Consider the following 17,089-nt stretch of genomic DNA (forward strand, 5'->3'; position numbering starts at 1 on the left):
CTGAATTCTTATGTATTCCTGGGGATTTTGGTATTTGGCTGGGATGTGCTCCTCTAGCCATTTAGTTGCCGCCTGTAGCACCCTTCACCTTTCATCTGTGTTAAAGAGGTACATGAGTAACTGGTGGCAATCAGCCCAAGTAGGACTATGAGTCTGTATAATAGTTTGGAGCAGGTCAATTAGAGCTTGAGGCTTTTCAGTATAAGATGGGGTATTATTTTTTCAATTGAGGAGCTCAGCAGAGGTGAAAGGGTGATATATGAAGGCATGCCTTTCCACCATGTGTCCATCCTCATCTAGCCTAGTATGTCACTGCACTCTCAGGGGCATTTGGATTCCAGTCTTGGGCTGTAAATGGGCTGCCAAGGGAGGAGTTTCTCCTGCAGGTTCGCTTCCTTCCTTTCTACTCTGGGTGGTCTCGGGGCTGTGGGCTCAGAAGTAGGGGGCCTCTCCGCTTGGTAAGGAGCGGCACTGTTGGTGCCATCTCCTGCCATGAGTCTTTGGGCTCCGGGTCAGACAGAACTTTAAGGGCTGGCTTCCCTTGGCAGGTAGAGTGAGAACCTTCCTTAACTAACTGTCCCTTTGCTACTAGTACTGCTACTGCCTGTCCCCTTAACCACTGTGGGGGATCTAAAACTAGCTGTAACCAGAAATCTATATATGGGAACTGATCTGGGTGTCCTGGCTTGCCAGTTACTTTGTGCCATACCTTTGAAACAAGAGACCTGTCCAGGCTTCCTTCGGATGGCCAACCTACCTCTAATTCTGGCCAATCTATTTCACACAAAGTTCTCAGTTTTCCTGGAGTCATAGTGACTCCATAGTCTCCTTTGAATCCTTTCTTGAAATGCTTTAACATAGTTCCCAATGGGGTGGGCTTACTTTGTGTCTGGCCCATGTTTTCTCGAGACAAAATATCATGCTCACACCACACACTCACCACAAAACAAAGAATGGGTAAAGAGGGCACACACACACCTTTGTCATTTATATCAAACCAAAATCAGAGTACCAAGAAATTCAAGCCAAGTCAAAACCAAAGTATCAAGCAATTCAAGTCAAGTCAAAACCAGAACAAAAGTACTGATACAGGCGTGCTGTGGGTGATCAGGCCATGCTTCCACTCAAATGGAGTGGGCAAGTTTCAAAGATTAGTCTTACCAAGTTTCAGATGTCTGGACTCCAAGTGCCAGTTCCTTCCTGGTGTTCAGCCACTGCGTTGATCCTCCCTGGGGGCCTGCCATGCACTGCTCTGGTGAGGCGTTCCACTGGGGCAGTTGCCTACCTGGGAGCACTCTTTGGATTGCGTCACTCAGGCGGGCCGGAGTTCCCTGCAGGGATGCTCCACAGGGCAGGCTTAAGCTGCCTAAGGGGCTGCCTTGGCCATCCATCAGTCACCTCGATTCCCTGTCAGGGAACCAAGAAATGTAGCAGGACAAGCTGTGGACAAAACCCCATAGACACTGAGATAGTGAAGGAAGTAGCTTTTAATTAGCTGGAAGCATCGGCGGACTAGCATCTTAAAATCCGAGCTTGTTGCGTGCACAATGTCTGTCCCTTTTAAGGGCTCACAACACTAAAGATTTTACATGAAAGGGCCGTGATTGATTGAGCAATCTAGGGAGTATGTGACAAGGGCTGCGTGCACCGGTAATCAGAGTGAAACAGAACAGAACGAGAAGTTTCACAATGTCGTTCCATACAATGTCTGGAATCTATGGATAACATCGATTGCTAGGTCATGGGTTGAATATTAACTATCAGGCTAACGTCAGGCAGGCCCAGACCTGGTTTTGGGTCTGGTGCCTGGCGCCAGGTTGCCTGCCTTTGGTTTCACTTCCTTGTTTCTTCTTAAAGCAGGTAGTGAATATAAAACAATATAGAACAATATGGGGGGTCTCTTTCTCTCTTCTGTCACTTCTACTTGAGGTTGCCCTTTCCTGACCCCTCTCTTCTGTCACATGGAGTTCTTAGTCCACTTCTGTCATCCCATCCAGGGGCTATGCCTTGTCTTCTGTCTGCAGCTCCCAGCACAGTGCCTCGTACACAGTAAGTGCTCATTAAATATTCAGTGAATGAAGTAACTCTGACTCTTGAGTTGACCTGGCACAGTCCCAGATACTGGCATCTGACGACAGGAGAGGACTAATTAGAATCCTTGAATTTCATAAGGAAAATATAAAATAATGTAAGAGTTTATCTTTGTGTCTTAGGGGCAAGGAAGAACTTCTTAAATAAAACTTGAGAAAGTATACAATATGAGGCAAAAATCAGTGAAACTGATTTTCATTCAGTGAAGGACACCATAGCCACAGTTAATTAATCAACAGGTGACTGATGAGAGAAGGTGTTTAAAGTGTCTAAAATTGAAAGAGGAGTCACATCTACAACATACCAGCAACCAGTACAAATCAAAAAGAGAAAAAGGCAGCAATCTTGTTGAAAAATGGTCAGAGCATCTAAGCAGACAGTGAACAGAAAGGAAACCCCAAAGGCTAACACTTTATATAAAGAGTTCCTCCAACTCATCTCTGGAGAGATGCAAATTAAAACGAGAGAGACTGCACTTTACCTATTAGACTGCAAACTCTAGAAAGCTGGGTTCAGCCAGGTGTCTGAGGGGATGTGGGACAGAGAATCTGTAGCTCTGCTGGGGGAATGTAACCACTTTGAAGGACAGTCAAGGAGGGCAGTCAGTCCAATTAAAAAAGAAACAAAAAACCCATGGCCCTACCGTTCCACTCCTAGGTATAAATCCCAAAGAAATTGGCATACCAATCCCTAAGGTGACATGCATTAGGGTTTTGTGACATTATTTGAGGTTACATGGTCAAGTCTGTGTTTCTCACTGGTAGCGTGGATAGACAAAGTATAGTGGCCGCTCCCATGGAGCCCTGGAGCTACATTCCTGAGGGCAAAAGGTAAGAAAGAATGGGATACAAGTTAGGTAAATTTAAAATCTATGCATACATACAGAATACACATTTTGTAAGAACACAAGGAACAGAAAGATACACATGAAACATAAACCAGTAATTGCCAAGAATGGAGCAAAAGGGCTAATGGGATAAAAGGAAATGAATGAAGGAATAAATGATCAATTATAAATGTAAGAGAGGGCCTTGCTCAGATCAATGATGATATCTCAAACTACAAGCAACCGGTCACCTACAACTTTTAAAAACTTAAGTTCTGACCTAGAGCTGGCATTACTGTATTCCTTTATACATATTCTGTCTTCAGTTTGATTAAAATAATCCATATTCAGGTGAGCAATTGATGCCTTGCTCAATAGGCTACCATGCCCAAAAGCCATTGCGTTTTCAGAGTCAACACAAAATGAATGGCAACTGGTAGAGGCCAGCTCCTGTCTGCCTTGCTTTTTGTTGTATCTCCAGCTCCTACCACAGTGCCTGGCAAATGGTAGATGCTTAGTAAGTATTTTTAGGAATGAGTAATGATGGATCTTCCTGGAAGATACTTTGGGGAACCTTTCTGATGCACATCCACACTCACTCTTGGGTGCATGCTCCCCCAGAGCTGGGCTAGGCTGGTCATGGACCCTTGAGGCCTAGGTGTTGGAGTAGCACCCAAGGAGTAGAGGACACTGGACCAGAAGAAGGAGGGAGGCTGAAAACAAGGATCCCAAAAGGGTGTGTGGAAGGTCACCAAACATTCGAGCCAGAAATTGCTCCTGCATTCTTTTGTTTGAGAACCAAGGATGCCGGAGGACACACAAGTTTGGTGAGAGGAGGGGGAACCTGGGGCTGGGGGTGGCTACCTCGGGTAGGCTCTGTGGCCCCAGTGTGCTTCATGTGCAGGGCCAGATGTAGTGCTGGTGGGCTGGCTGAGTTAGGGGGCTAGTGGAGTGGGGCGATTCTGGCCTGACTGCCCCAGGGAAGGTCCCAGCACACTGCAGGCTGCCCCCACTTCTTCCCAACCCCTCTCTTACTGCTTGAGCTATTCAGAGTGGCTGCCCGGCTTATGCCTATGACAAGTCAGCAGAAAAGGGCCTTCTCATTCCCTTCTCCTCTCTGGATTTCACCCTGACCCAGATGGCTGCTGGCTGGAGTTGAGGACGGCTGTGCTGTCAGCTGAAGCAAGTCAGCTGGGGCTAGGTCTGCCTGGTATCCTGCTCACTTGGCTTTAGTCCTAGAATTGCATAGCTCTGGGGTGTCTTTGTTTCCTGTTAACTAGACGGGGACCAGGGAAGCTATGTCAGAACCTGCTGTGTCTGCAGATTCTGGCACACCAATGGCAAATAAGCCAATGTGTCCTGTGTTTCCCAATCTGTACTCATCATTCAGGTCTAGGGACTCTTCCAGGGGCAGCCGATGCCTTCCTCCTCAGCTCACCTGCTGGTCTCCAGCTTCTGTCCTGGCAACCCCGAGCTCAGGTTTCCACCTGTAACGGGATGGAACATGCTGGCTTTATCACCCACCTGAGTCCTCAGAGGGGCTGTGCCATGGCTCTTACCTACACCCTCTACCCCAGCTGTCCCCTGCAGTGACTGGATTCTCCTGATTCAGAGGGTGTGTTGCTAATGATCATGCTCAAGGCCAGAAAGGGGAAGAGAGCCCTGAGACCAGAGGGTGGGGCCTGAACATCTGCATGGTAATAATTATGGAAATAAAATGATAATATTAATGTTTTAACTTTACATGCTGAGCATTGTGCCCACTGCTTCTTGTACATTATTTCCTTTAATCCTCAAAGTATCAATATGAAGTAGGAACCACCACTGTCTCTTCTTTGTACTTGAGGACACCGGGGCTTGGAGGGGTTAAACACTTTGCCCATCGTCACACAAACAAATGAGGTAGAATTTGGATTTGAACCGACTCTCTTGGTATGCGTAACAATGACACTGTTGTGCCTTTTACACAATGGCATTCCCCCTCACTGCCCCACCCCAGCATCCAACAGCCTTTATTTCTGTCTATCCTGGTGCTGTAGTCTGTATCACCCCATTTTGAACTGATAGCAGCCAGTTGAGGTAGAGATTATTCTCATCTTATGGATATGGAAGCCATGGCCTGGAGGAGTGAAGTGACAAGCTCCAGGTCACAGAGCTGGGAACTGGCAGGGTCAGGATGCAAGTGAGACCTCCTTCAGATCAGGACTCTTCACTCTAAAGGAGGCAGCACCTGTTAAGGAGAGAGAGATGTGGAGTCAGGGGCAGTCCATTTTTGTGATGGTGTGAGGAAGGGATGTAGCTATGCAAGGACTTAGAAGATGGTGGCACAGGAAGATCTGGACACTCAGGGCTGCTGCCCAGGCATGGAGGGCATGGTGGCAGAAGGGCTGGGTCTCATTTTCCTGACCAGTGGCTTTCCTCCTACAGAGTAAGGGGCTCTTTATCCTTAAGGCTCAGCTTTGGAATTGGCCCAACCCCATCCTTTTGTGGAGCCTGTTATGGGTAGCCCACAGCACAGACAGTCCCCACTCATGATGAGGGTGGACACTGCTCTTGAGACAATGATAAGCTACCTTGTGCAGGCTCTGAGGGTGAGAGTGCCAGGACAGGTCCCCTTCTTCTCTGGTCCTGAGGCTCCTCATCCTTAAGTGGAGGAGGCTGGGTCACACACTTTTCCCTACTTATTGTAAGGCAGCTTCCTTCCTAAGATGAGTGTGTGCCAAGATGCTGGATGCCATGACGCATGATGATTTCTCACACATGAAAAGGACCCATTGGTCATCACTCTGCCATCTTCCAACCAAGCCCTACTGGCCAGGGCCCAGCACACTGCCTAGAGCCTGTGACAGTCCCTAGTATTGGGGGCTTGTGGTGGTTAACATTGTGTGTCAGTATGACTTGGCTATGATGTCTATATATGTGGCCAAACATTATTCTGGATGTTTCTGTGAGGGTGTTTTTGGATGAGATTAATATTTTAATTGGTAAAGCAGATTGCCCTCCCTAACGTAGGTGGGCCTCATCCAATCAGCTGAAGGTCCAGATAAAATGAAAGACTGACTTCGTCCGAGCAAGAAGGAATTCTGTCAGCAGACGGCCTTTGGACTTGAACCGCAGCACTGGCTCCTTCCTAGGTCTCCAGTCTGCTGGCTGACTCTGCAGAATTGGGACTTCTCAGCCTCCATCATTGCATAAGCCAATTCCTTAAAACAGATCTTTTTCTGTACATATATCTACATACATCTTGTTGATTCTGTCTCTCTAGGGAACCCTGACCAATTCAGTGGTGAAATGGGGTAGAGTTAGGGCAAGCCTCTGACCCTCTCCAACCAGAGCCTCTGTGCTGGTTGGAAGTTTAACTTCCTCTCAGACTCTTGGTCATATGGGGATAAGCAGACCATTCATTTGATTGGGAGCCCTTAAAAGGCAGGACTCTAGTGCTAAACCTGCTGTGTCCTGCCCTGCATGGCACCCCATGTGAATGGAAGCATTAGTAAAGGTTCCTCACTCCCCCTTACAGAAGAGGGTGAGACTGCATGGCCCAATGGAGGAAGCACACGGAAGAGAAATGGGGAAGGTGAGGACTGGCCCCAGCTCTGCCCTCTTTAACCAGGTAGCCCTGGACATTCCTAAGGACCTCTCATTCTTCTTGATTCTTCATTCGCAAAGTGGATGTCATATCATTTGGGATATTATATACAAGAACATAAAATCAAGCAAAACATGTGAAAACACTTTGGAAAGCTTCAACTACCCCATGACATCTGGCATTGCACTTTTTAGAAAAGGGAGTGGGCAGTGGGTTGAGAGACCCTGAATCTTTTTCTAGACCACTTGGTGATGGGAGCTGAGCAAGGACTTGAACAGGTGGGTGGTACCCATGTAGAGTCCCCAAGAGGCCTTTGAGTTTGGAGCCAGTGCTGCTTGCGTCTTGGGGGCTCAGAGATGACTAAGCAAACACTTGCCTGTAGCAGTTTAGAATCAGTGCACAGAGAGACTTTAGGACTCAAGGCTGTACTAGTTTCAGGCATAAAACTAGGACTAGATATAAGATGTATGTTGTAACCAATAAAATCACTCTCATCTCTCATTTTTTTCCTCTCCAATGGAGCTCTTTGTGCTTTAACAGGACCCTTAGAAAGGGCCCCTAAAACTTGGGCTGTGGTTTGAAGACACTGTTCTTTTGGGGACAAGATAAAGGAAGTAAAAAGCAGAATTCACTCTAAATTAGAATTGTATTCTGAGCGTGGGTTTGGGGGACTTACAGGAAAGTTTGGGGTGAGTATAAAAGCCTGCTTCCCTGGGGAGGTGTATATTTTGGGTCAGAAATGCTCCTGTTTGCATCTTTCATGCTGACATTCTCAGGTAGCACCAAAAGCCATTCCTTCCAGATCTTTTTTTTTTTTAAATTATACTTTAAGTTCTAGGGTACATGTGCACAACATGCAGGTTTGTTACATATGTATACATATGTGCCATGTTGGTGTGCTGCACCCATCAACTCGTCAGCACCCATCAACTCGTCATTTACATCAGTTACAACTCCCAATGCCATCCCTCCCCCCTCCCCCCTCCCCATAATAGGCCCTGGTGTGTGATGTTCCCCTTCCCATGTCCAAGTGACCTCATTGTTCAATTCCCACCTATGAGTGAGAACATGCGGTGTTTGGTTTTCTGTTCTTGCGAAAGTTTGCTGAGAATGATGGTTTCCAAGGAGGAGCTGGTACCATTCCTTCCTTCCAGATCTTAGATGACAGCAGAAATAGTTTCAGGTATTTTGCAAATGGAGTGTATTTGTTTCCTAGGGCAGCCTTAACAAATTACCACCCAGGGGGTGGCTTAAAACAATAGGAATTTATTCTCTCAAAGTTCTGAAGGCTAGAAGTCGGAAGACAGATGGGCCATGTTCCCTCCAAAGGCTCTAAGGAAGAATCCTTACTCACCTCTTCCCAGCTAATGGTGGCTCCTGATAGCCCTTGATGTTCCTCAGCTGATAGCTGTGTCCCTCCAATTGCAGCCTCTGTTTTCACATGGCCTTCACTGTGTGACTTTTTTTTTAACTCATAAAGATGATGTCATCTTTTCTAATTACACCTGCAAAGACCCTATTTCTAAATAAGGTCACCTTCTGAGGTTTCAGGTGCATGTGAATTTTGGGGGTCACTATTCAACACACAACATGGAGAAATCAAGAGAGAAAGGTCTGTTCAAAGTGTCCCTAATGCAAATAGGAGTATGAGCACAGAACTGGGTGAGGGAGCTGTCCCTATTCACAGTTGGGCCTGTAGTCAGAGTTTCTGGAAGGTTTGGGGCATGTGCCCATTCATTAGAAAACTGTGCAGCTTTTCCCAGTGCCCAGATGCTCTCTGAGATGGGTTAACCCAAATCTGTCCTCCGAGTCCCTGGGTATGACTTGCTAGGATTCATGATCTCTTTAAATATTGCCCCTGAACATTGAGTTTTCATTTGGGTGAATTTGCTACTGCTCAGAACGGACTTGAAAACTGCCAGGCCAATACCTGTTCCTCAGTCTGCCCAACTGACACTGGTTTCACACTGATCAACCTGTATCAGCAGTGGCCTCCTCGGTTACGTCCATGCAACTCCTTTTGTTAGAATGAGAGACCACAAGCAGCAAACACAGTCATGCAAGTCACATAAGGGCCACATCACCAATAGAGTAGATGGGCTAAATGGCTTCATGCCACACCATGTGTTTTGGGGAGTTGCAGTTGGATGAATCCCACACAGGTGGGATCCTGACCAGCCCTGAGCCTCGAACTCCCCTCCCCCTGCTGTCTGTCTGACTTTCTGGCTTCCCCTGTGCAGGCCTTTCCGTGCCTCACACCTGCCAAGCTTATTTCCTGCTTCTGGCATCTGCAGCATAATTTCCGTCTCTGGAAATTTCTTCCCAGACCTTTCCATATTTGGCTCCTGGTCATTCAGACCTCTCAGCTTAAAAGATACCTCGTCAGAGAGCCTTCCTTGATCACTTCCCTCTCTACTGCCAATTCTGTTTCTTCCTATCAGCTGTTTTATTTTCTTCACACGGTCTGTCATTTTCTGATGCTTTTCTTACCTACTTGTTAATTATCTCTTCTGCCCTTACCCTTGATTTTAACTTCTGTGATGACAGGGACCTTCTTTTCTTTCTCAGTCCTGTACTAGAGAGGCAGAGATGGTGCCAGGTACATCGTGGGTATCTAGTCAATATTTTTTTGGGCCTCTTCAGCAACCCAACACTTTGTTTTCACCCGTTCAAGTCAGAGAGGGGCAGCACAGTGTGCTGGATGGAACACTAACCAGTCAAAGACTCCGAGACCTGGGTCCAGTGTGGGTTGTCCCTCACTCATCACGCAAGGTAAAGTACATCTTTCAAACACTGTGACTGGGTCTCGGTCTCCTGAACTGTATGCTAGGGGGAGATTCCTATCCAGTTCACAGAGTTCTTATGCAGATCAAGTTATGTCAATAAGATAGTGCAGTACACATGCAAGGTAGCGAGGTCTCAACCATTTAAGAGCTTTCAGAAATAAGAGGAGCAAATGCAGGGAAGAGAAAGTCCCAGAGAAAACCAGCCTCTCCTAATGCTAAGCTCTGATGGGGCAGTCCTGGGGCCTCATTAGCTAATACATGTTGACATTTCAATCGTTTCTTCATCTTCCAGGAAGGTTTTTTTTTTCAGGCCATAGTACAGCATGGTTATTTTTAGCAAAATAATGATTTCAGACAAGTGAGATAACTTTTAATCTCCTGATTATAAATTCTGTGGACCCAAAGAAGGAAGCATGAGATGCTTTATGGAGTGTTTCTATAGTTTCCCACCTCTTGAGGTGGGTCCACCCTGCTTTCCTGCTGGTGTTCAGGCTGCATGGAATCCCGGTGGTCTAGACTTAGGGCAGGCCCAAGCAGGACTGACCTTGCTGTGGTTCTTGGTGAGGCTCTGCACAGTGAGATTCCATGGATCATTGCTTCATGGTCCTGTGGTTGGGGGAACAGGGAGAGGCAATAGGGTGGAAGGTTGGGGCAGCGCCTTTTGGGCTGAACTTGCCTATGCCTAGTGGTGGTAGGATAGGGTTCAGTGTTCATAGGAACAGCTTCACTTCTAGCGTGTTCTCTGTTTGTAGCTGCCTTCCTTTCTGGATTTCTTGGTGGTTTCCTCTGGCTCTGCCTCTCCTGAAGCCTCCGTCCAAGCTAGTACTTCACTAAGTTCTGATGTCTGCCCATGTATATTGCATTATCTTACTGATATAACTAGATCCTTCTCTTTCCCTCTGGTGCTGCATCTCCTGCAAGACCTCCAATTTTCTACCCCAGAGCCTCACCCTTGCCCCACTTTTTCAGGCAGGGCCTGGCCCCAGGCAGCGTAGAGGCAGTCTGGCTTTCAAGGACCTCAGTTATGCGGCTTGGGGAAGAATGATAGCTCTTGCTTTGTTTCCACTGCTTTGCTGCCAACTTTTCTTACATTTTCTGTGATCACTTAAACCTCCATCTCAAAAGACTGATGAGAAAAAAAGCAGGGGAGATGCCTGATGAGGGAGGATGAAATACAAAAATAGGGGTGGCTCTGAATATAAATCTGCAGATTTGACAACTTTGATGAAATGGGCCAATTCCTTGAAATCACAAACTGTCAAAGCTCATGTCATAGGAAATAGATAACTGGAATAGTCCTAAATCTATTAAATAAATTGAATTTGTAGTTTAAGCCTTCCTACGGAGAAAACTCAAGTTTTAGAAAAAAATTTAAGTGAAAACCTCTGTGATCTTAGAAGTTCTTAGATCCAAAGAGTTCATAGGTTGAATACCAAAATATGATCCGTAAAAGAAAAACTGATAAATGGGATAAACTGTGTTAAAATAAAAAACTTTTGCTCTGAGAAGCATACTGTCAAAAATGAAATGACAAGTCACAGCATAGAAGACAATATTTGCAAATTACAAATTTGACAAGGGACTCCTATCCAAAATATATAAAGAATGCTCAAAGATCATCAATAACAAAACAACCAGCTATTTTTGTTTTAAAAGAGAAAATGATTTGGACACACATTTCATCAAAAAAGATGTACAGATGACAGCTAAGCCCATGAAAAATGCTCAGCATCATTAGTCACTGGAGGAATGCAAATTACAGCTGCAGCGATGCCTCGACACACCTACTGAAATGACTCAAAACCAAAACCGGGCCAAAAGAAACCCAAAAACTAAACTGACAGTACTGAGTTCTGGCTAGGGTGTGGAGTAATTGGAACACTCATGTTGCAACTCATGTTGCAACTCATGTGGGAATGCAAACTAGTGCAGCCACTTTGGAAAACAGTTTTGTCAGTTTCTTAGAAATTAAATTGACACTTACCACATGGACCAGCAATCCCCTTATTTGTCCAAGGAAATCGAAGACTTATGTTTAGATACAAGCCCTTGTGTAGATGTTTATAGAAGCTTTATTCATAATTGTCAAAATCTGGAAACAACCCTAAGGTCCTTTAACAGGTAGATAAATAAACCGTAGTTGATTTATACAATGAAATACTACTCGGCAGTAAAAAGGAATAAACCATTGATATAGGCAACGTGTGGCTTAAACTGTTAAAACGTATGTAAACATATGTATTTACATAGGCTTACAAAAGAAAGCAGACTCAGAAGCCTACATACTGCATGATTCCATTTTTGTGACTTTCTGGAGAAGGCAAAACTAGAGGGATGGAGAACAGATTAGTGGTTGCTGGGCGGGGGGACAGGGGTGAGACATGGCGGGGGGGTGTTGCAGGAGGGAATTTTGGGGGTGATAGAACTGTTCTGTGTCTTGATTTTGGAGGTGATCGCATAACTGCATTTGTCGAAATTCACAGAACTTTTCACCAAAAAGAATGAATTTTACTGCATTAAATGTAAAACTGATTTCTAAAACAGGGGTGAGATATGAAATGATCTTATCGTTGGATTAGCAGTTAAAGTTCACCTACAGTTCAGCAGTTAAACCTGTACTGTCAGTTGCTGGGCTGAAGGGTGCAATGGAGCCTTGTAGGACACACACAGAGGCTGGTCTGTGCATTCAGCTGAATTAAACTGTGCCGACCATTCATCTGCCCATCCTTACATCATTGTGCTTATCATACTTGCAGTCCATTGCTGATGCTAAGGCTTAGCTCTAGACAGAAGTCTGCCACATGCAAAGGATGATACTACACTGTAGGGCCCGTAACTTCTATCCTCAGACAAGTCAGGAGGCTGAGACTGGGAATCTGTTTATGAATTAGTACTAAGTGGGGGGTAGCCTAACCCCTGCTTCCTCAGGGAAGCTTTGCTTTGGTTCCATGGGGACAGCTGTTAATTCTTCTGTCTGTCTGCTGACTCCTTGTTTACTTTTCTCCATATTTGGAGACAGAATAATGTAATGGTAACCCTCAGGTTTTAGTGTTAGGCCTTGGTTTGGATCCTGGCACCAAAGAGTGATGTTGGGCAAGTAACTTAACTACTTTGGGCCTCAGTTTCTTCTTCTCTGAGATGGGACCAGTAATAGTGAGGTATGTACTATTATTGGTCCCATTTAATCCTTTGGGTGGTCAAAGGATTACATGATAAAAGGCATGTGCAGCATATAGCCCAGCAGCTGACATGGTGAGCAGGCTATACATGAGAGCAGTTATTACAATCATCTTGATAGCCCTCATCACACTGTAGCACAGTGGCATGTCTACATGGGGGTCTCCTCCTCCAGACTAGGAACTTGGTGAAGACAGGCACTGATCTTGTTGATTTTTGTGTCTCCACTGGTTAGCCCATTGCCTGTACATAAAGGATGCTGGCTGAATGTTAGGTGAATGGATAGATACATTGGCAAGTAGATATTGGGGGCAGGGAGTCTGAAAGCCTTTGTCCTCATGGGTGCATTGTCATCACATCATCAGAAAGCACCCATGAAGGACCTCTGATCTCATGGAGCTCAAAGGCATAAGCCACACTTCAGGCCTCCTTCCTCTGGACCATCCTGCAGGTGAGGCGCTGAGCTGGGCCGAGGTAGGGGTCGCCGGCTCTCAGCCTGGCTGAACTGCCCCAGATCCCCATTGGCTCCTCTCTCCTGCTTCAAGCTCCAGCTACCTTTGCTCTATTCAGTCTAGACCCACCTCCCTGCACTCAGACAGGGACATGGGCCCTAGAGCAAGACTGGGGATGAGGATTGTTCACAATGTGGGGGCTTGGCTCCCTTTCCTCCATGGGTGCCCATTCTCCTTGTGGGGCCCTATATGTGGAGCCCTAACAGTTGTGGAGTTCTGCAGCTATCCAGATACTTGCTTTCAGTGACTGGATCCAAATACAGTGAACCGTCTTTATAACTGGATAGATAATAGGTGTCAGGAAAACCGATGTCAGCCTCACAGGAGCTAGGAATGGTGCGCTCAGAGCTCTGGCCTTGGTCCTGCTCGGTTTACATTTATATCAGGGTGAATGTGGATGTGGGTATTGACGATACTGTGTTTATTAGGATTTATATAATAGTTGGGAGATAGGTCATGTCTCAAAAGATCAGACCAGCAGACCAGATTGAATAGGGAGGAATTAATCAGGATAAAGATTAGTTCCTACTCTTAGGCCTCCAAATCCAACAATGCTTGTGCAGAATGAGGTGGACTGAGTTTAACTGAAGCACATGAAAAAGACCTAGGGCTTTTAGGTAATGCAAATTCAGTATAAAGCCAGGAAAGTGATATGGCCACAAAAAAACTAATGACATCAGGCTGCATTAAAAGAAGCATAGACTATAGAACAGAGAAGGTGAGTGACATCTCTACTGTCTGTGCCTGCCACCCTCACCTTGAATCTAGTGTTTAGTACTGACTGTCACACTTTAGAATGGACATTTACAACCTGAAACATCCGTGGTGGACAATCAGGATGATGAGGCAGCTTAGTGGTAGTTTGTGTAAACAATGGTTGGAGAGATTTAGCTTGAAGAAGAAAGATTTGCTGAGGTCCCTGTAGCTGACAGTACTTAAAGAGGTTCTTTGTGGAGGAGCTATTTGACCATCCTATGTGCCTCTAAAGCAGTGCTGTCTGATAGCACTTTCTGTGGTGATGGGGATGTTTTATATCTGTGCCGTGTAATAGCTACTAGATAGACAGGGTTGTTGAACAACTAAAATGTATCTATGAACTGAATTTTTAATTTAATTTTCATTAATTAAAAGTTTAAGCTTTAATAAGCTACATGTGGCTAGAGGCTACCGTATTGGAGAGGATAGCTCTAGAGGGCAAATAAAAGAATAGGCTGGGGTCAGCAGATCTTTTCTATAAAAGGCAAAAGAGTAAATATTTTGAGTTTTGTGAGCCTTACAGCCTGTAACTACTACTCAATCCTCCTGTTGCACAAAAGCAGTATAGATAAAAGAATAAATGCTACTATATTCCAGTAAACCTTTATGGATACTGAAATTTGAATTTTAATATAAGCTTCACATGCCACAAAATATTCTCCTTTTGGTTTCTTTCAATTATTTTTAAAAAGTGTTAAAAATGTGAAACCCCATCTCCACTAAAAATACAAAAATTAGCCAGGCATAGTGGCACACGCCTGTACCCAGCTACTCGGGAGGCTGAGGCAGGAGAATTACTTGAGCCCGGGAGATGAAGGTTGCAGTGAGCCGAGATTGCACCACTGCATTCCAGCCTGGCCGACAGAGTGAGATTCTGTCTCAAACAAAAACAAAAATGCAAACTAAAAAACAAAAAAAAAATAAAACATTCTTAGCTGACAGGTTGAACAAAAATGGGTAGCAGGCTGGAATTTGGCCTTCAGGCTGTAGTTTGCTGACCCTGGCTTAGGCTATGGGTGGAGGCTTCAGGGAGTCATATATTAGTTTAATAAGGAAAGCAATGATTAATTAGAGGTAGCCAGAAATGGAATGAGCATCCTTAGTAAGTGGTGAGTTTCTTGTTCCTGAAGCGTTTAAGTACAGGCTGGATAATTATCTGGCAAGGGATGATATAGAAATGTGTTGGTTTAATACAAGTTATACTGGAATTTTCTTCAAATTCTGTAGGAGGATTGAAATCAGGATGACATATGACTGCTTTAAAATTCTACTTGCTTTGTAGAGGGAAGTTATTTTCTCTTACTTAGTGCTTACTCCCAGCCCCATGTTGCTGGATTGGGGACATATGGGGGTGGGAAGCTGGTTTCCTTGCTTCAGCAATTCTGCCAAGTGTTCAGGGACCCCTGGTATGTGCCTTCCTGGGGAGTTGGTTATGTCTGTTTATTTTATTTTTTTCCTGCTGCCTCAGCTTCCCAAGTAGCTGAGATTACAGGTGTATGCCACTACACCCAGTTAATTTTTGTATTTTTAGTAGAGACAGGGTTTCACCATGTTGACCAGGTTGGTCTAAAATTCCTGACTTCAGGTGATCTGCCTGCCTCGGCCTCTGAAAGTGCTGGGATTACAGGTGACCATGTCTGTTTATTTTCAAAAGGAGAGATTTTATTGGGAGCACCCAAGTCTTCCACACCCTAAGAAAGGACACTCCCCTGGCCAGATCCCACCGTGTTCTATTATTTATTCCTTCTGTAGCAGACAAGGGAGCTGTGGTGAGGATGTGGGCTTGCAAACCTTCACCTGTCAGTTAGGTACTTCCATGGGGGGCCATGCCTCATTCTGTGACTGGAGAAGGTCCTCTCCAGCATTCTTTCCTCCAGGCATATCGGGAAACTGTTGTTCTCTGGGGAGTTCTGAGTCTTCGTCCAAAATGAACTGTAGGACCAGAGTCCAAAAGACTGTACTTTGAAATGCTGACTGCCCAGGAGCCAACCATCCAGGCTTGTGGACTTCTAGAGATTTGATTATTTCTATTACTGTCAACTCTACTGCCTTGTTTTTCTCTTTTGCCTCTCACCTGACTTCTGTCTGTTTCACTTCCAATCACCTTTTCTGCCCCAATACACACAAATAAAAAATAAATAGCCGCTTCCTGGAAGGAAGGGAGCTAAAAGTAGTGGTTTGAAGTTTTAAATTTTTTGTGCTTTTTTCTAAATCCCAACCTGCCGTCAGCACAGTAGACTTTCTCTGCATCTTTATAAAGCACAGAATACTTAAAAAAAACTTACTGGGGAAAATTTTAAGCATGCACAGTAGACAGAAGAACGTAAGCAACCCCATGTGCTTATTGCCAGCTTCAACAGTGGCCAGGTGCTGGCCCATCTCATGCCATCTACAGCCTCTTCCTTTATCTTGTGTTATTTGGATGCAAATCCACAGAAGCTTTGGACATGGTGTGTTGACTCAGGTGTGCACTAACACCTCAAATCTCTGTATTCTGTTTCAGATAATTGCCTTTGATGAGTTAAGGACGGATTTTAAGAGCCCCATAGACCAGTGCAACCCTGTTCATGCGGTAAGTAGCGGGTGCTGGTGAGAGGAAGGTGCTGTCACCCCAGGCTACCCAGGGCCTAGGAAGGAGGGTGAGAATGTGAATGATTTGTGTAAAGAACATGCTCGCCCTCACTGTGCCTCTCTACCTGGCTCAAGGTTGTGGAGGAGCCTTCTCATTCTTGAAGTGTGCTGAGGTCTTGAGATATGTTGCAAATCAGGTGTGACGACTGTCACCGTAACCCAGGGGAATAGTCTACTGTGCTGTGGCCCTTGAGTCCTCAAAGCCTGGTGCTCATGTGTTTTGGTTACTCATCCTTAAACAAGGACAGAGGCTCCATGTTGGCCAACATGCTTGCAGGCACGTGAGCACCATGAGTGGATGTCCGTGCTGCACTCTCCACTTGGGCACCAGGTTTCTCAGGTGGAGATGTGGAGGGTGGGTTAATGCACAAAGTCCCTAGCACCATATCCATCACCCAGAAAGCATTCATCTCAGGTGGTTCTGTGGGTCTGTGGTCAGCTCACCTCTGCCTGGAGAATTTGGTGCAATCTGAGTGTCCTGGTCTGGGTTCGAGATGTGAAAGGCCGCCTGCCCCAGCATGCGTGGCTCCTGGCATCTTCCTGCTTGTCTGGCTTGGCAGGCCCTACATGCTGCCCTTCCCCTGTGCCCTGGCTGTGCCTCCGACTGGGAGCTTCTGCATGGATGCTGGGTGGCAATGGGTGTTTTGGCTGTTTGTTTCCCTGGTCAGTGCAGTCCATGTCCCAGAGCCAGGGACCAACCCTGTATGTGGACAGAGCCTTT

At 45.6% G+C, this 17,089-nt stretch overlaps 1 protein-coding gene across 5 annotated transcripts in view; it reads left to right on the forward strand.

Moving 5' to 3' along the window:
* Positions 1–17,089, forward strand: part of CNIH3 (cornichon family AMPA receptor auxiliary protein 3) — a 333,831-nt gene that overhangs the window by 252,167 nt on the left and 64,575 nt on the right. For all 5 annotated transcript variants that reach the window (XM_077938594.1, XM_077938597.1, XM_001095178.5 and 2 more), the window contains one exon: positions 16,241–16,309. In XM_077938594.1, coding sequence (XP_077794720.1) covers positions 16,241–16,309 — 69 coding nt within the window. The remainder of the gene's footprint in view (positions 1–16,240; positions 16,310–17,089) is intronic.

Source organism: Macaca mulatta, chromosome 1 (assembly GCF_049350105.2).
Source record: "Macaca mulatta isolate MMU2019108-1 chromosome 1, T2T-MMU8v2.0, whole genome shotgun sequence".
Classification (NCBI taxonomy): domain Eukaryota; kingdom Metazoa; phylum Chordata; class Mammalia; order Primates; family Cercopithecidae; genus Macaca; species Macaca mulatta.